Below are 25,377 nucleotides of genomic sequence, written 5' to 3' on the forward strand. Positions count from 1 at the left end.
CCAATGTCGCCATGGATATTTGATCCCATATCTTTAGCCCTGATGGTATTGATTAAATCTGGGTCCAGTTTGTCATCAAATATTGCTCTTGAAGATAAATGATCTGCAGGTGCTCTGTACAGACAGACCCTAAGCAGAGCCACTGAACAATCTATTTCAGAGAGATGCTCACTGGAGTTTTGGAGGTTGATGCGACGGATCCTTCCTGTGAAATACAATACTGGGTTCTGTGACCTTTTAAATGAGGCTCATATCGCTCCTCTAGATTATAATTGCAGCGGATGAATTCTTGCGGGACTGGACTTTTAGTATTCTGTTGCTGTGGACATTTCCAGAAAAATATGCTACTGCAGAATTCCTGTAACATTCCTATGGGAACAATAACCCACTCCCGCTCAGCATGAATGGACTCTTGCTCTGAGTTTTAAACCATCGACTTAACTTGTTTGTTTTAACTCCTCACATTATACTGCACCTCAATACTCCCGCAATCGAGAAACATATTTCCCAACATTTCTCCCAGAATTGCTCATCTCTATCTTGAATCTGTGCTCACAGGTTTAACCTGTTAAATATCTGTTTTATTGCTTAATATCTGGGAAACATCTGAGACATTCCTTTTTGAAGTTAAAGACCTCCAGCTTATCAAGCTATTTCTCTGTGGGCTGCACCGTTTCCCTGACTACTTGTCTACTATGAATATATTTCATTCAAGTCTTTTACATTTTGCTTTGTATATCCTGTATTCAGTCTTGATTCAGTGAGGTAGTTCGTGACCAGCTTTTTAACCTCCTTAACCTTAATCTTGTCTACCTGAGGATTTATATTTGATGGAAGTTCAATTTTCCTTTATTAAGATTATTGTATGTACAATGTTATTAATAATATTAACATTAATATCTGTTGTCCATATTAGGCTCCATCTTCCGATTGTCATGGACACTTTAAGAGGTCTTTCCCCAAAGTCATCCATAAGCAATATACTTGTGCGTGTGTCTATTTTCCTAACTGCGTGAAGTGAAGAATTCAATTTAAAATAACCCAGCAGCAAAGGCTTTTTACTTAAAAAAGAAAAGGTTAGTTTATTTCGTTCTATTGCTCTGGGATTACCTAAGAACAGATATCTAAGTTACTAACACATCCGTGGTGCTGCATATGCATTAAGTTATTTAAATTTTTGGTACTCTGGGACCTCTGCCTTCAGTCACAGCACAAAGGACTTAGTTACAGCTGAAGATAAAATGAAGATAAAACAGTACTTATAAACAAAAGTCTCGAATAGTCCATAGTCGGGGTAGGCCTGATATGTTTCGAAGTTGAGACATTGCATTGTCTGAAATGAAGGTCTTGAGGTTGTAGAGATGTCCCTGCAGCTGCGATGGCTTCCACTGTCGAATTGCCAGAGGTTGCTTTCACAGGTACCTTGTAAATGGGATAAGGTAGAGGAGGAGTTTCTTTTGTTCTCTTGTAACTGTAGTGGAAGGGTGTTTGACAGAATGAGGGTTAATGTTGGACTGGAGAACAGTACCACCCGTAGAGAGTCACATGATGGTACACTGTGTACGGTAGAGTCTGGAAGGAGCCAGCATGGGGACAGCACCCCTGCAGGGCTGCACCTTGGAGATGTAAGTAGTTTATAGGTTACCAATCGATGGTTTGGGCTGTAACTTCTGAGCTCCAGGACACCGTAACTGGGGGGGTACCTAAAGATGCACTGGAGGAACCATCCTTCCCTCTCCCCCTCCCCTCCTCTCCCCCCTCCCCCTCCTCCCTACCACTAACCGCCCCCCACCCCCCCCCACCCCAACCCAACCCACTCCAAAGGTTCCCAGGTAAGGATTGCACAGCAATTGCCCAGGAAGTGCAAACTTCCACTGGGCAATTGCCCTACACTAGGAACCATCCGAAAATGTGATTTAAATCTCAAACTTATGGTTCTGACTCTGTTGCATCAGTAGCCACCTAGAGAAAGGTAGAAGAATTAAAACTACTTCTAGCTTCTGGGTAACTATCGTACAGACCCACATCGACTCCCATGGGACATCCCCGAGCCCCCAGGGGTCTGCCCCTACTCCCCAAAAACTCTCCCCATGGTTTTGCCCCCACCACACCATGGGACTCCCCAACCCCCAACCCCGGGGACAACATATCCCCCCATGGACCTTGCCCCAACCCCTGATTAACCCCCCAACTCCCCAGACTGACCAAACCACTGCCCCTAAGACCCCCTTGATTGACTGAACTCCTCCTCCACCCACCCCCCGCACCCTTCCGACTGGCCGACGCCCCTCCCCACCCCAAATTCTAACTACTTACCTGGCAAACCTACCTTTTCCGTGGCTTGAAAGTGGCTGGACCTTTAAACTTCCCTGATTTACAGCAACCAGTGCCTTAAAAAATGGGGCGTGGCGTCCTTCCGCCCGATTCAGCAGTACTTGACTGAAGGCTTCAGGAGCGCACTGCCCTCGCTTGGCCTGAGACAGGAGGCTGGCCAAGACAGGAAAAACTTCAAGGTAAGGAAGTAGGAGCAGAGTGGCACTCTGTCTCTGAGTGCCACTCTGTAAAGTTCAGGCCCATGTTCAACCATACAAGCCCCCGGACCTCTTAGTGAGACACCAAACACACTTTACAACAGGAACTGCGGTGTGGCCCTTATTTTGGCTGGTTAATTACAGCAGTTTGATGGCTGTGCTTCTTGGTCCCTTTCTCCCTGTGTTGAAGCTCTTGCCTGCTTCTCAGAAGATGGCTTCTTTCTCTCAGTTTCCTGCCCTTTTCAATGCTTTTTGCAGGAGCTAAGATGGCTACCATTGTCATGTGACCTGTACAATAATGCCGAGTTACCTTCCAAATAAGGCAAAACACTTCAAACCACCCTTCTCCTACCTGTGGGAGCTTTTGACCTGGCCAAGGCAAAATTTATATTCTTGCAATAAGGCGTCAACAAAACTTCATTATCTCTTGGATGAGATCACAGTAAGCATAATTAAACTAAGGATTCTTCTTTGTCTTCTGGAAGAGGAGACCCAGTCTGAAATCCACAATTCCCTCAGGTAGCTTAGAGCCATTTTAAGTACAGTCTTTAAACGCAATCCTAGGTTTTTAAATAAATTGTGACCATCAGAACAGTTTTCACTGCATTCTCAATATTATTTTCTTAACTGTATTTCACTTATCCACTGCTCTCATCCCCAATGTGTTCTGTAATGCTATCCAGCACTTAGAGGGTTAAAATTATCAAGACATGTTGCATAAACTCGACTTGCATTCTCCTGCATATCAGGGATTGGGTCAGTGATCTGATTGAGATGTTTAATGCGTTAAATGTGGTGAAAGGATGGGTAGGTGGTGGCATAGTAGTATTGTCATTGGACTAGTAATCTAGAGGCTGAGGCTAAAGCTCTGGGGGCATGGGTTCAAATGGCACCCAGTGCAATTTAAATTCAATTAATAAATCTGCAATATAGCTGGTTTCAATAATGGTGACCATGAAACTGTCATCAATTGTTGTAAAAACCCATCTGGTTCACTAATGCCCTTTAGGGCAGGAAATTTGCAGTCCTTACCCAGTCTGGCCTGCATGTGACTCCAGACCCACAGCTATGTGATTGACTTTTAACTGCCCTCTGAAATGGCCTTGGAAGTCACTCAGTTTAAGGGCAATTAGGGATGGGCAACAAATGCTGGTGCTTGCCACATTCCAGAGGGAAAAAAAGGATTTTCTCTGGTGGGGCATTAAGAAGCATTAAGAACAAGGTGAAGTAACCTTAAAATTAGTGCTGGACCATTCAGGAGGGAAATCAGGAAGCATTTTTTCATTCCAAATGTATTAACATTCTGGAACTCTCTCCTCCATGAGACTATGGGTGTTGAGGGTTAATTGGAGCTCTCAGTAGATTTTTGTCATGCTAGGGTGTTCAAGCATGATCTAATTGAATAGCCAGACCAGGTTTGACAGGCTGATTGGTCTACTCTTGTTCTTAATTTCCCTATGTTCATCTCAAAATCCACCTGTGGGAGGTCCCTATCCTCCCCTTCTGTTGGAGGTCCCTCCTGCTGTGGAGATTTCATGAGATACAGCCAACAGATCAGTCAGAGGTCTAGCTGGCTGTCCATCTGCAATAAAATGTCATCGTCCTCAAGCTCCCAAGCACAGTGTGATGCTTTCTCCTGTAGTTGTGGAGTAAGTGTGGAGGAGCTTCCCTAGTTACTGTGAGTTTTCAGAATATTTGCAAACTGAGTGGGAAGATTTCCCATTTTTAGTGAAATCTGACAAGCTATTGGAAGAACACATTCACATTTTCAGTACAACAAGCAATCAGACTAAATCTTCCTTGCATTTAGCTTATCTGTATCACACAGCAACCAGAGGGAACGCTCCCTCCGTGGCTTCCTCTTGTAGCAGTAACCGTTGCCCTCATTTGCTTGAGTAACCTGATAGGGTTGAGGATAAGGAGACTTTGTTGTGTGTTGGTGGGTTCATCATGAGCACAATATCTGCTGCCTTCAGAAAGGTAGCACTCGTTCACATACTTGACCATATCAGTAGACTACTTCATCCTGCACTTCTGGGTCTGTGCCAAATCTCACAACCCTTCTGTTAGATGTTTAAAAAAAACTGTTAGAAGCAGTTCAGAGAAAGTTCACTTGACTCATTCATGGGATGAGCGGCTTATCTTATGAAGAAAGGTTGAACAGGTTGGGCCTGTACCCGTTGGAGTTTAGAAGATTGAGGGGTGATCTTATTGATATAAGATCCTGAGGGAACTTGACAGGGTGGATGCCCAGAGGATATTTCCACTTGTGTGAGAGACTAAAACAAGGGGACACAGATTAAGAATAAGAAATCTCCCTTTTAAGATGGAAATGAGGAGAATATTTTCTCTCAGAGGGTCATTATTGTGTGGAATTCTCTTCCCCGTGGTACAGTAGAGGCTGGGTTACTGAATTTACTCAAGGCAGAGTCAGATAGATTTTTCGATAGACAAGAGAGTCAAGGGCCATGGGGGACAGACAGGAAAGTGGAGCTGAGACCACAACCAGATCAGCCATGGATTTATTGAATGATAGAGCAGGCTCAAAGGGCCGAATGGCCTATTCCTGCTCCTTAGTCCTATGTTTCTTTGTTCCTCTCTCTTAGGTAGACTGGGAATTTTTATCTGTAAGGGACAGTCGGACTGTGCTGTTGCCAGTGGAGCTGTATGGAGTCACTTGCTGGTCGGACATAACGAATTGAAGATTATCCCTGCTAATTTAACAGGGCGATCACATCCTCAATGGGCGGAAAGCCCCCCCTCCCCCGTCAATGGGATTTTCTAGTCCCACTGAAGTCAATGGACATTTGAATGCCTCGCCGCATTTTACTGCTTCGACCCTGCTGTGACGGGGCTGTTAAATTCCACCCCATGTATTTTCATTACTCCCTGGCCTTCAATCTGAGTCTGAGGCCAATGTAATTATTTTCCTGATCTGGAAACCAGGTTATTGGTATATGCTGCAAAACCTTTGGTGAGTTCACATAGAGTCTAGAGCACAGAAACACGCTCCTTAGCTCCATTATGCAGGAACTTAAACTGTAGAAGGGTCTCCTGCTCCCCTCTTTATTTAACCCTATCAGCATGATTGTCTATTACTTTATCCCTCCTTCCCCTTAAATTCATCTGCACTATTGACCTCAGCTTCACCTTGTGTTAATACTTTGCACATTCTCTCAGTAAAGAAGTTTTTCCTGAATTCCCTACTGGATTTACCAGTAACTAATTTACTGTATATTTACCCTTTCTAGTTTTGGGTTTCCCATAAGTGAAAACCTTTTCTCTTTGTCTACCCTATCAAACTCTTTCATAACCTTAAAGATCTCCAAACCTCAGTCTTCCCTTTTCGAGGAAAAGAGCCCCAGCCTGCTATAATTTTCGATAAATATATCCTCTCATTTCTGGTATTGTCCTTCTGAATCTAATGAGTGCCTTCTCTAATGCCTCTGTATACATGAAGACTAGAACTGATCACAGTATTCCAAGTGTCCTTCAACCAAGGTTTCCACACAAGTTTAAACATCGCTGCAATTTAATTCTATATCTCTAAAAATGTACACCAGCGCTTTGTTTGCTTTTTTAATGGATTCATTAACCTGATTTAATGTGAACTCCTGAGCTTCTGTTACTGTGTTATCATCTGGACAGAAAGAGACTTTGGCTTAGTCCTAGCATTCTCACCTCTGAGTCAAATCACATTCTCCAAGAGTCCCAGTTCTGGCTCTGAACTCTGGGTTGACATACTTACTGGCTGTGGCTGTCCTCTTCCCCACTCACTGCATGGGCTGTGGGAGCCCATAAAACCCTCCTATTCTGTCAGGCTGTTGGCTGGGATAAAGATGTTGAGGGACATGGAAGGAGTGCTCACATTGAGGCCTGTCAGACTGTTAATCCTTTTGCTGTGTCACACTATCGTCCAAGGGAAGAACTTTAAAGTACGGATGACATTGAGTTGTCACCCATTATGTCTGCCATTCAGGAAAAAAATCAATAAGAAATCAATGCTGCCTTCAATATCATAGGCTAAGTAAAGATTCATTAATGGTGCTTTAGATTTGGCAGCCACTATGACTCAGCAGGCTTTACCTCACACCATCTTTACCTTTTCCAGTGGGAGTCCTTGCTTTATAACAATTTAATGGTATTCTTCAGGGATTAGAACAATGGTGTAGCTTCACGTCATAATTTGGGGGATTTTACACAAGGTATTTTCTCAGGTTCAGCACCCCTGGTCACATCTGTAAGTGAATCCCAAGTGCAGCACAATCTGGAGAGCACATCACTGCCAAACATTAGGTTCAATGGTAGCAAGTCTGTCCACAAGCATAACCCAGGCCTCCCTGTTGCTTGCCATTTTAACACTCCACCCTGCTCTCTTGCCCATATGTCTGTCCTTGGCTTGCTGCATTGTTCCAGTGAAGCTCAATGCAAACTGGAGGAAGAGCACCTCATCTTCCGACTAGGGACTTTACAGCCTCCCGGACTGAATATTGAATTCAACAATTTTAGATCTTAAACTCCCTCCTCCACCCCCACCCCCTTTCCGTTTCTTCCCCCTCCTCCTTGTTTTTTCCAATAATTTATGTAGATTTTTTTTCCCACCTATTTCCATTATTTTTAATGTATTCCACCGATCATTTATCTATACCTTTTATGCCCTTTCAGTCTTATTTCACCCCACCCCCACTAGAGCTACCTTGCTTGTCCTGCTCTCCATTCTTAATTAGCACATTCTTTTAGATAATATCACCACCTTCAACACCTCTTTGTCCTTTGTCTGTGACATCTTTTGGTTATCTCCTTCTATCACTGCTTGCTTGTCCCAACAACCACCCCCCACTTCTCTCCCCGCCCTCCCCCCACCGCAAACCAGCTTATATTTCACCCCTCTCCTATTTTTACTTAGTTCTGTTGAAGGGTCATGAGGACTCGAAATGTCAACTGTACTCTCCTCCGCCGATGCTGCCAGACCTGCTGAGTTTTTCCAGGTATTTTTTATTTTGGATTTCCAGCATCCGCAGTTTTTTGTTTTTATCAATGGTAGCAGGGCCTGTGATCGGCATCTTGCTCCATCCAGTGGCAGCTAAAATATTGCACATGCCACCACATACATTCCATTTCTTTACCAGCGTGACCAACCATCCCTTATTTTATGGGATTATTCTGTATTTGAGGCCACTATCACGTATCCTGTGTCAAATGCTGCTGGGACACTGTTTTATCTGTAAATTGATCCTTTAAATCTTGCGTAAGTGCAGTACCCGCTATCTTCCTGTTCACCTGCTCTCACATTCCTGGCAGCCCCTCCCCTCCTGCTCCCACTGGACTGCCATTACAGAGTGTCCCTTAATTTTCTCCGCGGGAGTTGGTATCACCCTTCCCTTTACAGAAGGAAAAATAAAGGGTGCTCAGTCACACTAAGAGCTGCTCTATTTTACATAAAATACATGAATGAGCAGTTTTCACAATGAGAGAGCTTAATTTCCCTACATTCCTTCGTTATGAAAAAGAACAGAGGTGCATCTTAACCATTTCTCAAAGCTGAGTAAGTTTAGCCATTAAAGTGCAGGTAACTTCCTCTTTGTAACCTCCTCGACACAGCTGGGCCTCCATGTCAGGCAGGTGCCACTTTTTGGATGAGACATCAAGCCTAGGCCCCATCTCTCCTCTCAGATAGATGGAAAAGCTCCCATGATACAAATTCAAAGAAGAGCAGGCAGGTTCTCCCCGGCCTGGCCAATATTTAGCTGCGTCAGCCAGATGTGGCTCAGGTGGTAGCACTCTCGTCTCCGAATCCCAGGATTCCAGGTTCAAGACTTGCTCCAGGGCTTGAGCATAAAAACCAGCGTTGACACTGCCGCGCATTACTGGGGGAGTGCTGCACTGACAGAGGTGCTGTCTTTCGGATGAGACATTAAACCGAGGGCCCCACCTGCCTGCTTGGGTGGATGCGCTATTTCAAAGGGGAGCTTTGCCCAGTGTCCTGGCCAATATTTATCCCTCAATGTCACAGAAGAAAAACAAATTATCTGGTCATGATTGCATTGCTGTTTCTGGGAGTTTGCTGAGTGTAAGTTGGCTGCTGAATTTCCTACATTACAACATATTTCAAAAAGATATCTCATTGGCAGTAAAACACTTTAGACATCTGGAAGTTGTGAAAAGCGCTATGTAAATGGAAGTTTTTCTATTCTTTAAAAACCAACATCACCAAATCAGATTAGCTGATCATGGTCACATTGCTGATTGTGGGATCTCAGTGTGTCACAATTAACTGAGAGGGTTGACCCAGGCTGTGTTCAACATCTCATGCAAAAGACAGCACCTCTAACAGAGCAGCATTCCCTTAGTAGTGCACCGTGGCAAACCAAGTAGGATTTTGGGCTCAATTTGTTGGAGTGGGGCATCAACCCATGACCACCTGATTCGGAGTTGAGAGTGCTACCAAACTGAGCCATGGCTGGTAGCTGCCACATGTTTCCGTGCCACATCAGTATAACCAAGTGAGCACGCAGACGGTAGCTATGAACACGGTAGCCTGACTTGGATTTATGGTGTGAGTGCAAAGCAGAAAAGATGGGACTGAAAACTCTGCCGGACTGTGAACTCATTCTCTAACTCCAACCTTTGTGTGTTTAATTGCAGATGATGGCCCTTACGCAAAGGGGAGGAAAGAAACAGCAGCAGTGGAAACAACAGTGTGCTCAAGGAGGCAGAGTATACCAGGTAGAGAGCTGACATCAGTGCGGTGGCAGAGTGTTACACCCTTGCCTCAGCTTCCCAGTCCCCAGGGCATCCAACTAACTGCAGAGTAGATGCAGCACTCAGTGGAGGGGTTTGACTTGGCTGATTGGGCGGGGCAGGGAGGGGGGTGCGGTCAAACTGGAGATTTGGCTAGTTGGATGGGATGGGGACTGAACTTAGAACAGGGGGAAAGCTGACTGACTTAGACCCAAGGTCGAGCCCAGAACCATACAGGACTCACAGGCTGGATCGGGAAGCCGAAGATGGGCAATAGATCTTCCTGCGAGTGAAATGGAGGCAAAAAGCCACAATGAAGATCTGCAATTGTCTGGAGGGTTGTGCTGGGAGGGTAGGGAAGAATGTTGTCATTTCCTCACCAATTGCTCCCCACCTCCCCACCCCCACCCTCCCCGCCCCCCCCCCCCCCCACCCCACCCCCCACCCCCCACCCAGCACTGGTGGCATCTCTGAGCTCACCATATGAGCAAGAGAAGATTCTGTTGGATGGCATTGTGCCATATTTCATGCCAGTGCCCACATTTGGTACAGATTTTTGAAAGGCACTGTGGATGCCACCCTGAGGCACTAGGCTGGCATTGACTGTCCACCTCTGGGCAGTCCACATCTTTGTAGTGCTCCATGAGTGACTCAGGGTGGCATCCACAATGCCTTTCAAAAATCTGCGAGTTGTTATGATCTGAAATATGTTGCCTGAAAGAGTAGTGGAAGCAGATTCAATACCGACTTTCAAAAGGGGAATTGGATTTTGAAAAGGAAAATAGTTCCAGACCTATGGAGATACAGCAAGTGAATGGTAATAATTGGTAGCTCTTTCAAAGAGCACAATAAGTCAACTGGGCTATGTCTGAGCTGTATGGATCTGTGATTCTAAGACAGGTCTGATAGCATGTGCTACGGTCTGACAGCATGCGCTTTTTTCCTACCTGGGACCAGAGCACAGGCAGTTGGGAGCTGGGAGCAGGATAAATAGAGCCCGGGGATCGGAGCTTGGTCTTTCCTACCTGGGACCAGAGCACAGGCAGTTAGGAGTCAGGAGCATTTCAGCTTCTGAAGAGACTGAGTGGAAAAAACAACTGTGACAGCTCGGGAAACCAGTAGGTTTATTGGCTGGTAAGTGCTTGATGTAAGGGACAGTGTGTTAAAAGCCAGCTTGGGATACAGGAGTAAGGTAGATCTATAAATAACAAGTAAAACTTTAAAATTAAAAAAAAATAAAATAATTAAAATAAAATAGTTAAAGTTATTGAAATAAATACCTAAAACACAAAACTCTGTAATTAAGAAATGTATAACTGTTAGTTGTATTTGTGGGTGGTACTAGCATTTAATAAACACAGTAAATTATAGTATACATAGGAATTATTCTAAATTAATTAAGAAAATAATTAAAATAAATTAGTAAGTTAAAATAAATTAGTAAATAAATACTGTAGTAAATGCTTTATATAAAGTTTAAGGTAGGTCAGTGCATGTGGAATGTGCATCTTGCAGGATGTGGGAAGTCTTGCATGTACAAAGTGCCCTTGATAACTACATCTGCAGGAAGTGTCATCAGCTGGAGAAACTTGAGCTCTGAGTTGCGGAGCTTGAGTGGCAGCTGGAGTCATTGGTGCATCCAAGCACACAAGTTCAGAAGGTGATATGGAAGGCAAATGGAATGTTGGTCTTTATTTCAAAGGAAATGGAGTATAAAAATAGGGAAGTCTTGCTAAAAGTATATAAGGTATGAGTTAAACCATACCTGGAATACTGTGAACAGTTTTGGTCCCCTGACCTAAGGAAAGATATACTGGCATTGAAGGCAGTCCAGTGAAAGTTCACTTGATTGATCCCGGGTATGGAGAGAATTTCTTATGAGGAGAGGTTGAGTAGGTTGGGCCTGTACTCACTGGAGTTTAGAAGAATGAGAGGCAACCTTATTGAAACATATAAGATTCTTAGGGGGCTTCACAGGGTAGATGCTGAGAGGTTGTTTCCCCTTATAGGAGAGTCTAGGACCAGAGGACATAATCTCAGAGTAAGGGGTCACCCATTTAAGACAGATATGAGGAGGAATTTCTTCTCTCAGAGGATAGTGAATCTGTGGAATTCTTTACCACAGAGGGCTGTAGAGTCTGGGTCATTAAGTATATTCAAGGCTGAGATAGACATGTTTTTAATCAGTAAGGGAATCAAGGGTTATGGGGAAAAGGCAAGAAAGTGGAGTTTATGATTATCAGATCAGCCATGATCTCATTGAATGACGGAACAGACTTGATGGGCTGGATGGCTTACTTCTGCTCCTACGTCTTATGGTCTTATATGCAAGACTGAGGATTACGTAGATAGCATGTTTAGAGAGGCGGCCACAATGCAGCTAAGAGGTACACAGGCAGAGAGGGAATGGGTGACCGCCAGAGAAACAGACAAGTAGTGTAGGAATTCCTGAGGCTATCTCACTCGCTAACCACTTTTCCATTTTGAATACGGGTGAGTGAGATGATTCCTCGGAGCACTGTAGCAAGAGCCAAGTCCGTGGCACCACAGATGGCTCAGCTGCACAGGAGGGGAGGAGGAAGAGGGAAAGTGCTATAGTGATAGGAGATTCCATAGTTAGGGGAACAGACAAGTGTTTCTGTGACTGAAGTCGAGACTCCAAGATGGTATGTTGCCTCCCTGGTGCCAGGGTCAAGGATGTCACAGAGCAGCTGCAGGACATTCTTTTGAAGGAGAGTGAACAGCCAGAGGTCATGGTCCACAATGGGACCAATGACATAGGAAGGAAGAAGGATGCAGTCCTGAAAGCAGATTTTAGGGAGTTAGGAAGGGAATTAAAAAGCAGGACCACAAGAGCAGTAATCTCAGGATTACTCCCAGTACCATGTGCTAGTGAGCATAAGAATAGGAAGATTGAGTAGTTCAACATGTGGCTGGAGAAATGGAGTAGGAGGGAGGGCTTTAGGTTTCTGAGGCATTGGGATCAGTTCTGGGGCAGGTTGGACCTGTACAAGAAGGACAGGTTACACCTTAACAGGACTGGGACTAGTGTTCTTGCGGGGAGGTTTGATATTGCTGTTGGGGAGGGTTTAAACTAGATTGGCAGGGGGATGGAATCAGAGGAGAAATTCAGAGGTGGGAGGAGAAAAACTGGCAGTGGGAAGTAGTGAAGTATCAACTGATAAGGAGGATATATCAGAGAGTTGCATCAAGGTAGATAGAATTGGAGTAGGCAACAGTAAGTCATTAGATAGGGTCAGAATAAGGGGGGGAGTAAAAATGTTTAAATCAGGGCTAATGTGCATGTATGTAAATGCACGGAGTGTGGTTAATAAGATTAGTGAACTGCAGGCACTGGTTGACACATGGAATTATGATATTATTGCTACAACAGAGACCTGGCTCAAAGAAGGGCAGGACTGGGCATTAAATATTCCTGGGTACAAGATGCTTAGGAGAGTCAGGAAAGGAAGAAAAGTAGGGGGAGCAGCAATATTGATTAAAGATGGCATTACAGTGCTGGAGAGAGAACGTTCCAGAGGGGTCAAGGACAGAATCTCTCTGGCTAGATGTGAGGAATGAAGAAGGTACAATAACATTAATTGGTGTAGTATATAGACCACCAACTAGTGAAAGGGATGTGGAGAAACAAACTTGCAAAGAAATTACAGAGAGGTGCAAGAATTATAGAGTAATTATAATGGGGAACTTCAATTATCCAAATATAGACTGGGATAGGAATAGTGCAAAGGGGCAAGTGAGGTGAGAGTTCCTGGAATGTGTTCAGGATAGTTTTCTGTAGCAGTATGTTTCCAATTCAACAAGAGGACATACACTTCACTCTGGGGAATGAATTGGCCCAAGTGGATCAGGCATCTGTGGGAGAGCATGTAGGGGGCAGTGACCATTGGTATCATAAGGTTTAGGTTAATCATGGAAAAGGACAGGGAACAATCCAGAGCAGGGATAATTATTTGGGGGAAAACCAACTTCAATGGGATGAGAATGCATCTGAGTCGAGTGAGTTGGAATCAAATGTTGGCAGAAAAGACAGTAGCTGAACAACGGGCCACCTTCAAAGAAAAAGTATTGCAGGCAATGTCGGGGTATATTCCCTTGAAAGGGAAGGATAGGATAAATAAATCCAGAGCACCCTGGATGACAGGAGATAGAGGTAAAGATGAAAAGGAAGAAGTGTGCGTACGACAGATGTCAGGTAGAAAATACAATGGAAAATCAGGCTGAATATAGAAGGACCAGAGGGGAAGTGAAGAAACTAATAAGAAAAGCAAGGAGGGAGCATGAAAAGAGGCTGGCAGTGAACATAAAAGAGAATCTCAAGGTCTTGTATAGCATGTAAATAATAAAAGGGTGGTAAAAGAAAGATTAGGGCAGATTAGGGACAAGAAAGGGGACTTGCCTATGGAAGCTGGAGAAATAGTGGAGATGTTGAATGAATACTTTGCATCTGTCTTTACAAAGAAAGACAATGCTGTCCAGGTCCAGGTGAGAGAGGAGGTAACTTGTACAATAGAAGAACTTATAATTGAGAGGAAGGAGGTGTTGGAAAGGCTATCTTTACTTAAAATAGAAAAGGTACCAGAACCTGATGAGATGCATCCAAGGGTACCGAGGGAAGTGAGTGTGGAAATTGCAAAGGCACTAGTGATAATCTTCCAATCTTCCTTAGACACAGGGGAGGTGCCAGAGGACTGGAGAATTGCAAATGTCACACCCTTGTTCAAAAAGAGGTGCAAGGATAAAGCTGGCAACTACAGACCAGTCAGTTTGACCTCAGTGGAAGGGAAACTTCTGGAAACTATAGTACGGGATAAAATCAATAGTCACTTAGACAAGTGCAGGATAATTAAGGAAAACCAGAATGGATTCGTTAAGGAAAATTCATATGTTTTAACTAACCTGCTGGAGTTTTTTGAGGAGGTAACAGAGAAGGTTGATAAGGGAAACGCTGTTGATGTGGTGTATATGGATTTTCAAAAGGCATTTGATACAGTGCCACACAGCAGACTTGTGAGCAAAATTCTAGCTCATGGAATTAGAGGAAAAGTAGGCACTTGGATAAAAAATTAGCTGAGTGACAGGAAACAGAGTAGTTTTTTTCAGATTGGAGGAAGGTTTGTAGTGGAGTTCCCCAGGGGTCAGTGTTGGGACCCTTGCTCTTCCTGATACATATTAATGACCTAGACTGTGGCGTGCAGGGCATGATTTCAAAATTTGCAGGTGATACGAAGGGTGGAAATGTTGTCAACTGTGATGGGGATAGTCTTGAACTGCAAAAGGGTATAGACATATTGGCGGATTGGGCAGACAAGTGGCAGATGAGGTTCAATGCAAAGAACTGTGAGGAGATTCATTTTGGCAGGAAGGATATGGTGAGATAGTACAAAATAAAGGGAGGGCCTCTAAAGGAGGTGCAGGAACAGAAGGGCCTCGGTGTATACGTATATAGGTCATTGAAGATGGCAGGGCATGTTGAGAGAGCAGTTAATAATGCATATAGTATCTTAGGCTTTATTAATAGGGGCATTGAGGACAAGAGTAAGGAAATCATGTTGAACTTGTATAAGACACTAGCTAGCCCTCATCTGGAGTCCTGCATCCAGTTCTGGGCACCGCATTTTAGGAACGATGTGAAGGCATTGGAGAGAGTAGAGAGGAGATTCATGAATGATTCCAGGGATAAAGAACTGTAGTTATGAGGATAGATTAGAGAGGTTGGGACTGTTTTCCTTGGAGAAAAGAAGGCTGAGAGGAGACTTGATAGTGGTATTCAAGATCCTGAGGAGTATGGACAGGGTAATTAGTGAGAAACTGTTCCCAATAAAGAGAGCATCAAGAACTACAGGGCACAGATTCAAAATAATTGGCAAAAGGAGTAAATGTGATGTGAGGAAAAAATGTTTCACCGAGAGGGAGTTGGAATCTGGTAAAAACTTCCTGAAAGGGTGGTGGCGGCAGGGAATTAGACTGCTACCTGAAAAGAGAGAATGTGCAAAGTTATGGGGGTAAAATTGGGGAGTGGGACTAGGTAGAATGCTGTTTCAGAGAACCAGTGCAGACTCGATGGGCTGAATGGCCTACTTTGCACTGTAAAGATACTGTGATACAATGATACCAGTATGTATGTTGCCATTGTGTCTCACTAACAGAGGAGCTGAAGGGAGTTACGGTGGTGGAACTCATCAAGAAAGAAGGTTGCACTCTGGGGCTGACAATATCTGGTGGGACTGACAAAGATGGCAAGCCACGAGTTTCTAACCTACGACCTGGAGGATTGGCTGCCAGGTGAGGCGTAGAATCAGTTGATACCATTCTCCTTGCGTACATTTGGTTTAAAACTTACTTTACATCTGCATTGATCTTTCTTTTAGAACAACATGGTTATATTTTGTGACAGTTCCTCATCTGAACCACATCTGGAGTGTCCTATCCAACAGGTGGCTTCAGGTCTCACTATATGCAGGAAAAGGTGAATTCTTGTCTTTGGTGTTGAGCCGAGTGGAGTGGGCAATACCAGTACCAACTCCAGGTGCTAGTGTCAGCAGTATGGACAGTTCTGGTCATTTTTAAGATTTCATGGGCTGAATATTACACGGGGGTCGGGGAGGGTGGAGTGGACAGATTGCTCTCTCCAGAAGCAAAGTTGGTGTGGGGCTGACTCGCTCCACACTAGCCCGCCCCGCAGCCATTACACGCTGTGGGCAGGCTAAAGAAGTGACAAGTGGGACTTTAAAAAATACTTTCATGGGATTGAGCTGAGCCAGCATTTATTGCCCATCCCTAATTGCCTTTGAGAAGGTGGTGGTGAGCCGCTGCAATCCATGTGGTGTAGGTATACCCACTGTTACGGAGGGAGGGAAGATTTGGACCCAGCGACAGTGAAGGAACGGCGATATATTTCCAAGTCAGGATGGTGAGTGGCTTGAAAGGGAGCTTGCAGGTGGTGGCGTTCCCATGCATCTTCTGCCCCTCACTGGGGAAGAAATCTTGCCCTTGGGAGTTGCTGGCTGTTCAGATTGGTCGGCAACACCATCAGTCCCAGCAGTGCCGAGAGCACGTCAGTGGGCTTTGCCGGGACTGCAATGGGGAACAAGAAGGACCAATGGATCCCTGGAAACAGGTAAGTCCGGGGTCTTTGTCGGGGCAGTGGGGAGTGGTTTGGGCAGGTTAGGGGGCAGGGAGGGGTGTTGGGGATGGTAGGAAGGCATGTAGGAAGAAAGAGGGGTGGGCACTGGGTGAACTGTACCACAAGAGGAGTGGGCACTGGGTGAACTGTACCACGGGAGGAGTGGGCACTGGGTGAACTGTACCACGGGAGGAGTGGGCACTGGGTGAATTGTACTGCAAGAGGAGTGGGCACTGGGTGAATTGTACCGCAAGAGGACTGGGCACTGGGTGACCTTTACCATGGGAGGAGTGGGCACTGGGTGACCTGTACCATGGGAGGAGTGGGCACTGGGTGAACTGTACCACAAGAGGAGTGGGCACTGGTGAACTGTACCATGGGAGGAGTGGGCACTGGGTGAACTGTACCATGGGAGGAGTGGGCACCTATGGCTTAGAAGGGGAAGAAATCAGAAGCCGGAATAAAATAACAAAACAAAGCAGAAATCCTCCAATCACACACTCCTTCTGTAAACTGACAGATTACTTGTTCCCTGAGAATGCCTGATACACGCTTGGCTTCCTAGGAGTGTTGAGCAATATTCAGGTAGTTTATTGCTGTTGCGCAGCCAACAATATAAAAGTATTTTGATTAGTGCAGGGGAACTCTGGCCCAATCTCCTTTCCCTCTGCCACTATGTTCTGAGAACTGGATTTGCTGAAACAAGAATTCCTTGAGAGTTAATCAATTTATCATTTAAGAAAAAACATTGAATTTAATTAAATACTTGCTTGATTTTATAAGTCCTTACTGCCACAGTCGGATGGAGCTAAGCCAAATCCTGTTTTAGATTGTCCCTCCATTTTTCTCCACCATTACTCCTAGAGTTGAGAGTTCAGATTCTAATGGTGATCTTTCCCAATGACCGTTCTTAAAAATTATTTCACAGAATGTGAGTGTCACTGGCTGGGCCAGCATTTATTGCCCATTTCTAATTGCCCAAGAAGCCACCTTCTTGAACCTCTGCAGTCCATGTGGTGTAGGTACACCCAGAGTGCTGTTAGGGAGGGAGTTCCAGGATATTGACCCAGCGACAGTGAAGGAATTGCGATATATTTCCAAGTCAGGTTAGTGAGTGACTTGGAGCAGAACTTCCAGGTGGTGGTGTTCCCATGCAACTCCTTTGAGGTGGTAGAGGTCATTGGTTTGGAATGGATTTGAGGTGCAGATCAGCCCTGATCTAACTGAATGCTGGAACAGGCTCAAGGGGCTGAATGGTCTGAACATGCTCTTGGATCCCCCACACATACCCATAAGGGGCAATAAGTAACAGTCACAATCAAGATGATTACTCCCCCCCATTTCTGTTCTATCGAGCCTAAAGCTAATTAACGTCCTCCTTTCACTGCTGTCCCTCATAAGCTCAATCAATTCAGCACAGATCATGACCTATGATCCAAATGGTTCAATACCAGACAAGCCAGTCAATTTACTCATTGACCCATTTGAATGAGATCCCATCCTGAATTTTCAATGATGCTTGTAAATGGAGCACCCCTTCTCCTGCCTCAGTAATTCCTGTTCACTGTTTAACACAATGAAGAGCAGAGAAGTTCTCCATGGTATCCTGGCCAATTTTACCCCCTAACCAATACCTTAAACAGACGACCTGGTGATTTATCTGATTTCCTGGTTCATGAGAAACGTGAAGTGTGCAAATTTGCCATCACTTTTGCCTCCGTGACAGAAGCTTGTTGGCTGTGAAGCCGCTCCTGTGGTGGTGAAGGGAGCTTTATGAATGCAAGATCTGTGTGTGTTAATGTATCGATTTTTTGGACGTGCTTTGATGATCATCAGATTCTCCCTTTAAAGAGTGTGTGAGAACATTTCTCAGATACATCGACTGATGAATGGTCTCTGTCGATATTCTGTCAGTGCCTCATCAGGCAAGTTCACTTCATTTTGTTGAGCAAAACGGCTGCAACACATTCATTCATTTCTTCTTAGTTGTCTGTCCAGAGTTAGCCAAACCCCAAAGGGAAGGCTGGAGATCTTCACTCTGGCCTGCACACCGAGATTTCCAAATGTAACAGGGAAGGCTGGAGATCTTCTCCCAGGCCTGAGGACCCACAGAGTTACCTCTGGTGGAGAGGATGAGCTAGGATCCTGCTGTTGTGATGAATGTGAGCAATTCTGTGCAGGTTCACCTTCCATGCATTGGCAGTCCAGCATCCTGTGTAACCATGTGGTGCCAGCACAGATTCCCTGTGCCATATTGAACATAATGATTAACTTTATTTCAGGTAACTAAATGAAGAACACCTTGCAAAGGATTCCACTGTGTCTGTGAAATGGGAAACATTTCCAGCTGGTTAACATGGAAGCATTTAAGTCACATTTCAAGAGCAGAGTTAACTATTTTGATAGTCTTACTTCTGAGGGAGGCCATTACAGAGAATGTTTCACAGTGAGGAACCATGGTAAAGTCATGGCAAGGTCCTTGGTTCCAGTTTCATACTGAGGAAATGTGATGGTTCATGAGGAGAAATGGTTAAAACTGTATATTATTGTAGGTTTTTTATTTACTCCTTTCTTTTCTAATGATGAATGTGTTTAATAGTTTATAGTCAAAGCCACGTTCTGGCACAATGGGCAAGATTTTAACTCATTCAAAACCCATCGACTTCTGTGGAGTTAAAATTGGGTCCATAATGCTTAATTCTAGCACTTTCCAAAGTGAAAGGAAATCACATGAGGGCTTGCGGGACATAAGCTAAACTGAAGAAAGTGACACTGGGCACCCTACAACTGTCCAGACAGTTAAGACCCAAATGAACACCAAAAAGGTTGGAAACACTCAGCATGTCAGGCAGAGTCTGTAGAGAGAGAAAGAGTTAATAGGTTGAATTTTGCCACCTTAGTTTGTAAACAGGAGGCAGCTTTATCTCCAGGTCTGTAACCTGGAAACGAGAGTGACGCAACTTGCAGTTCAATATTCCAGATCAGAAGCCATCCAATTAAGAACCCACATGTGGTATTGCCGTCCAATTAGGTTCAGCAAGCCATAGAGGAGCGTGATTTAACAGGAGGCCAGCAGCCTTTACTGTGGCTGTGGTGAGAGTGTTCTGAGGTGAATGGCACAAGAGGGAGGAGGAGAGGGAGGTGGAGGAGGGGGATGGGCAAGGGGAAGGAGGGGCAAGGGGAAGGAGATGAAGGGAGGAGCAATAGGGAGGGGCAAGGGGAGGGAGGGGGAGAGGGAAGGATGGGAGGGAGGAATAAATGTATAAAAGAGGCTGAAGGAAGCGGCAGCCATTTCTGCATCCCTTAAGCACTATCCATGACAGTAGTCTCAATGAGATAATCATGCAATGGAAAGTCTCTGTCTATGGATGGACTCAGGCTTGCCATTTCACTGTTTTGACCTTCAGATCACCTGTCATTTCCATGCCATTCTGACCTCCCACTGCACACTCACCTCCTGTGAGTTGACGATTGAGTTACAGACACTGGTAAAATCCCATTGGCCAGAGAAAATGAGTGGTCATTTATTGATTGGCTGCTGGATGGGTTGCTGATGTTTGCGCACAAATTGCCTCTGGGTAAAGCAGGAAGAGGTAAGGATAAGGCAGAGAACCGTCTCGCTGCCTTTTTTCATGATTTTCCAGGCCAACATCCCCCATCCACCTCCAAACTCACCTCCATGGGCATGAGAACATTCCCACTCCTCCAATGTTTCTGGGGTCGTACCTAGTTCTGACAAAGTGTCATCGACCTGGATCATTAAATCTGCTACTCACTGCACAGATTCTGCCTGCCCTGCTGAGTGTCTCCAGCATTTTCTATTTATATTTCAGATTTCCAGCACCCACACTATTTTGCCATTATTATAAACATGCACTCCTGTTCACATTATGGCTGCCTTATGGGGTTGGTCTTTATTATTGAATGCAGGGCCATCAGAGATCTTTGCAATGGTGTACCTTGGCCTCAGGGCTGCAATGGCCCCACCAAAATTGTGGGATTGTAGGGAGGAGACCCCTGATTTCCATCATTTATGGTTTGGGTTCGATTAGGGGTGCCTCTGGGAGTGACCCTCTCACAGGGAGATAGAATAAAGTTTTGTGGTCACAATCCTTGCCTTACTGGGCTGATACTTGATAAAAAGGGATACCAGTTGGAGTTTTTGGCTACTTTCTCCACATAGAACACAGGCCCTCTCAGGCTGGTTTCACAGTGGCATTGGCAGAAGACAGGGCTGGTCCTAGAGTGATGCCAGGCGGAAGACAATTGTGCAAAAGGATTTAAAAAGACGGAGTTTCATCAGTCCCCCAAAAGGAGCAATCCTGTGCAGAAGATGCATCTTTCAGGTTTTTTGACCAGTCTGGATTATCTTTCATTCATTGGTCCACTTCCTCCTTGTAGGAGCGACCAATTGAATATTGGAGATTATATCAAGTCCGTTAATGGGATTAACCTGACCAAACTACGGCACAATGAGATAATCAGCCTCCTGAAGAACGTGGGAGAACGGGTGGTCCTTGAAGTGGAGTATGAGCTCCCTCCTGTTGGTAAGAAACTCATAAACCTTCTGAGTAACTTTTCTTTAAGTAAAGACTGGCCAGAATGATCTGGATAAGGGCTACAAACCATGGACGTATGATCGTGCCTTTACTATTTTTTATGTTGATTGAAGTGAGGGATTTTTTTTTGGATGGGGGGAATGAAACACACCCTTTTGCAGGGATTAGTGTCAACCTTGGCAACCCTCAAGTCAGGTATAGCATGGTTAGATACACAATAATGTTTTCTCCATTCTTCCTAATATTATGTCTCAGTCTCAACCTTACAAAAAGACCACTACTCAAAATCACCAGACAGATTCAGATCCCCACTTAATCCCAGTGTTCCTGAGTACTAGCCGCACTCTAGCAGTGTCAGTTTTCCATTTCTCACACCAGCCTTTCTCTGTGAATGCTGTCTCAAAAGTCACCATCAATTGAGGTGGAATTGACACTTTTTTTTACTGTTAGCCCTTGTCCGCTAATAATCAGGTTGATAATGACCAAACGCATTTTACATAGGGATGTTATAGTCAGCATTCTATCCAGTCCATACATGGGAAAAAAGCACCTTACTGTGCCATGAAGAACTTCTTGTTGATGTTATTTCAATGTTTCTAACTCATTTTGTATCTAACCTGGGAATGTTTGATGGGGACAGTGTAGAGGGAGCTTTACTCTGTATCTAACCCCGTGCTGTACCTGCCCTGGGAATGTTTGATGGGCCTTGTGGAGTGAGATTTACTTTGTATGCTATCCATGCTCTGGCTAGCTTCAGAGAGCTTGACAACGCAGTGGGCAAAAAGGTTGAATCATGTTCTAATTCCTCTTTACTGTTACTAAATCAAAATTACCCCTAGAGATGGAGAGAGAGAGAGAACAGGGAGTGAATCAGAGGGGGAGAGAGAGACGGCCGGACATGGTTAGAGAGAATCATGGAGAGAGAGAGACGGACAGAGAGAGAATCATAGAGAGCGATAGATGGACAGACAGAAAGAGAACCGGAGAGAGAGACAGAGAGAGAATCAGAGTGAGAGACGGAAAGGCAGAGATATTATGGAATCAATTTTCCCTGGATACTTTAGAAGCAAAAGATCCTTCCAGGAGGCCAAGGTGCAATGTTGGTTTTTCCCACATTTAACTCAAGATCCCTTCTTGGTAAAGTAGTTGCTGCAAGCATTAGGAATGGCCAACCGGAAGCTCACCAAGCAGTGCTGGCCAATTAAAATGTCTGCTCGCATTTATTAAGGAGACTGCGCAGCATTTTGGTGGCTAGTGTTTCATCTAATGCAATCTCCTAACAGTGACCAGCTGAGTGAGAATAAAGCATGTACACTCATCACCGTCAGTTTATGAAAAAGTAGAGCAAGTTCCAAAAGAAACAATTGTTTGATTGAACTGTGATTTCTTACTTCTTCATCACACATGACTTCAATCACAAGGTTTAAGTCATGACCCATGGGTGATATCCTACACATGAACCGCAATTATCTGGATGTTGGATTCGCAGAGCCACCAAATTATTTTCTGTTTTCATGATTTGGAGCTTAAAGTGTATTTCTTCTGCTGTTGGTTTCAGCTTTTTGATCTTTCCAGGTTGGGAGCATTGGGAAAAGTTGCTCTCTGAATGCTGGAAAATGGTTTTCTTCCTCATTGGTGGAGATAAAAGGCTCTTTTGTGAAGTGAAGGTATTGCTAAAACTGCCCAGCAAAGTAGAGCCCTTCACCCACCTTAGTTAACCATTGAACACAATGCAGCGGAGAGTGGAACATTTGTCCAAGAGTGTTGCAGAGCAAACCAGTTGGAGAGGCCCAGTGTTTGATGTGGTCCAACCTGCCTCTGGAAGAAAGCACCAACACTGCAAGCACTGACCTGCTGCTCATATCTGTGGGTGGAGTCAATTACTCCTTCAGTGTAGCGGAGGAACTCACTGCTATGGAAAAGCTTACAGGGAACCACAAAAGGTAATAAAGCACCCTAAATTATGAAAGAATTTCCATAGTGACAAGCAGTCATAGGAGTTGTTTACAGAATGTGATTTCTTGCCTGAGACAGTGGCACACCTGAAAGCGGGTTAAGCCAAGCTTGCTGGCCAAGGAAGTGGTCCAGGAAGAGGCACCCGATGAGAAGGAGATGGTAAATGAAGGTATGCACTCCCTTTTGCTGTTTTCTGTGCTGTTGTTGTCCACCATTAGTGATAGCATTGAATTCACCATTGTCCTTTGTGTTACAGGAGTCCAGGTCTAGCTTGGCAGCCTCTGCATTCTGCACCAAGGAATTCTGGTAGCTAGAGTCACTCATCTAAGTCAGCCATGGAAACAGTACTGCAAACCGTCAACTTCATTTGTGCAGAAGTCTTCAATCCCCACCTGTTTCCAAATCTCTTTTTTATTCATTCAAGGGATGTGGGCATCATTGACTAGGCCAGCATACCCCTGACTTGTGCCTAGTAGATGGTAGACAGGATTTGGGGAGTCTGGAGGTAAGCCACTCACTGTAGAATTCCCAGACGCTGACCTGCTCTTGGAGGCACTATATTTATGTAACTAGTTCAGTTAACTTTCTGGTCAGTGATGACCTCCAGGAGTTGATGGTGGGGTTTCGATGACATTAATGCCGTTAAATATCATGGATTGGCGGTTAGACCCTCCCTCATTGGAGATGGCCATTGCCTAGTACTTGAGTAGTGCGAATGTTATTTGACACTAAGCAGCCCAAACCCAAGTGCTGTCCAATTCTTGCTGCATGCAGTCACAGACTGGACCAACATTTGAGGAGTTGCAGTGAACTTCTGACCTTATGATGGGAGGAAGGTCATTGATAAAGTAGCATCTTGAGGCACTCCTATAGCAATGTCCCTGGGCTGAGATGATTGACCTCCAACAACCAGAACCATCATCCTTTGTGCTAGGTATGACTCCAAACAGTGGAGAATTTTCCCTCTGATTCCCATTGGCATCAATTTTGCCGGGACTCCTCGAGGCCATACCTGGTCAAATGCTGCCTTGATGCCAAGGGCAGTCACTCTCACCTCTGGAATTCAGCTATTTTGTTCATATTTAGACCGAGGCAAGTGTCTCTGGTGGAACCCAAACTAAGCACCTGTGAGCAGGTTGTTGGTGAGTAAGTGCTGCTTGACAGCGTTGTCAGCGACACCTTCCATAACTTTACTGATGATTGAGAGTAGACAGATGTACCACAGGACAAGCCCAAGATGGATCATCCACTCAGAAACTTTGGCTGAAGGTCGTTGCAAGGCACTTCAGCTTTGTTTTTGCACTGACGTGCTGGCAACCCCTCCCACCCATCATTTAGAATGAGGATGTTTTTGGAGCCTCCTCCTCCAGTGAGTTGTTTAATTGTCACCACCATTCGCGACGTGGCAGGACTGCAGAGCTTTGATCTGATCCGTTGGTTGTGGGATTACTTAGCTCTGATTATCACTTGCTGCTTGGCACGCAAGTAGTCCTGTGTCATAACTTCACCAGGTTGACACCTCATTTTTAGGGATGCTCGGTGCTGCTCCTGGCATGTCCTCCTACACACTTCATTGAACCAGGGTTGATCCCCTGGCTTGGTGATAATGGCAGAGTCGGGGATATGCCAGTCAATGAGGTTACAGATTGTGTTTGAGTACAATTCTGCTGCTGCTGATGGCCCACTGCATCTCATGGATGTCCTGTCTTGAGTTGCTAGATCTGTTTGAAATCTATCCCATTTGGCACGGCGGTAGTGCCACATGATACGATGGAGGGTTTCCTCAGTGTGAAGGCGGGACTTCGTCTCCACAAGGACTGTGCAGTGGTCACTCCTACTGATACTGTCATGGACAGATGCATCTGTGGCAGGCAGGTTGGTGAGGATGAGGTCAAGTATGTTTTTCCCTATTGTTCGTTTCCTCACCACGAGCTGCAGACCCAGTCTGTGATGGTTCTCTCAACATCTGCCACAGGCCCAGTCTGGCAGATATGTCCTTCAGAACTCAGTCAGCTCGGTCAGTAGTGGTGCTACTGAGCCACTCTAGATGATGGACATTGAAGTCCCCCACCCAGAATACATTCTGTGTCTTTGGAGTTCTGAGTGCTTCTTCCAAGTGGTGTTCAACATGGAGGAGCACTGAGTTGAGGGACGGTGATAGGTGGTAATCAGTGGGACTTTGCTAAACACCCAACACAATGCTGGAGGAGTTATACCCCCAAAGGTAAGAACCTGTTGTCCTAGGATAATGTCCACTGGCTCCAATGTGGCCTGAAACTCAAGTGATTCTTCGAGCTAAATTATGAAATCCACCTTGTCACAGAATACAAATGTCCCTGACAATGGCTGCTGGGACTTCAGAGATTAGCTGAGCTTTCTGAACAAGAAGATTTAGTAGGGGTCTAACTAAGACCATGGGTGGAATCACCCCAGATTTGCACTA

The 25,377-nt window shown here is 44.9% G+C and overlaps 1 protein-coding gene across 1 annotated transcript in view; it reads left to right on the top strand.

The window, feature by feature from the left end:
• Positions 1 to 25,377, top strand: part of grip2b (glutamate receptor interacting protein 2b) — a 178,830-nt gene that overhangs the window by 46,155 nt on the left and 107,298 nt on the right. Inside the window, exons 2-4 of the mRNA XM_041191848.1 lie at positions 9,177 to 9,257; positions 15,443 to 15,578; positions 20,821 to 20,966. Of these exons, the coding sequence (XP_041047782.1) occupies positions 9,177 to 9,257; positions 15,443 to 15,578; positions 20,821 to 20,966 (363 nt within the window). The remainder of the gene's footprint in view (positions 1 to 9,176; positions 9,258 to 15,442; positions 15,579 to 20,820; positions 20,967 to 25,377) is intronic.

Source organism: Carcharodon carcharias, chromosome 7 (genome assembly GCF_017639515.1).
Source record: "Carcharodon carcharias isolate sCarCar2 chromosome 7, sCarCar2.pri, whole genome shotgun sequence".
NCBI classification, from domain to species: domain Eukaryota; kingdom Metazoa; phylum Chordata; class Chondrichthyes; order Lamniformes; family Lamnidae; genus Carcharodon; species Carcharodon carcharias.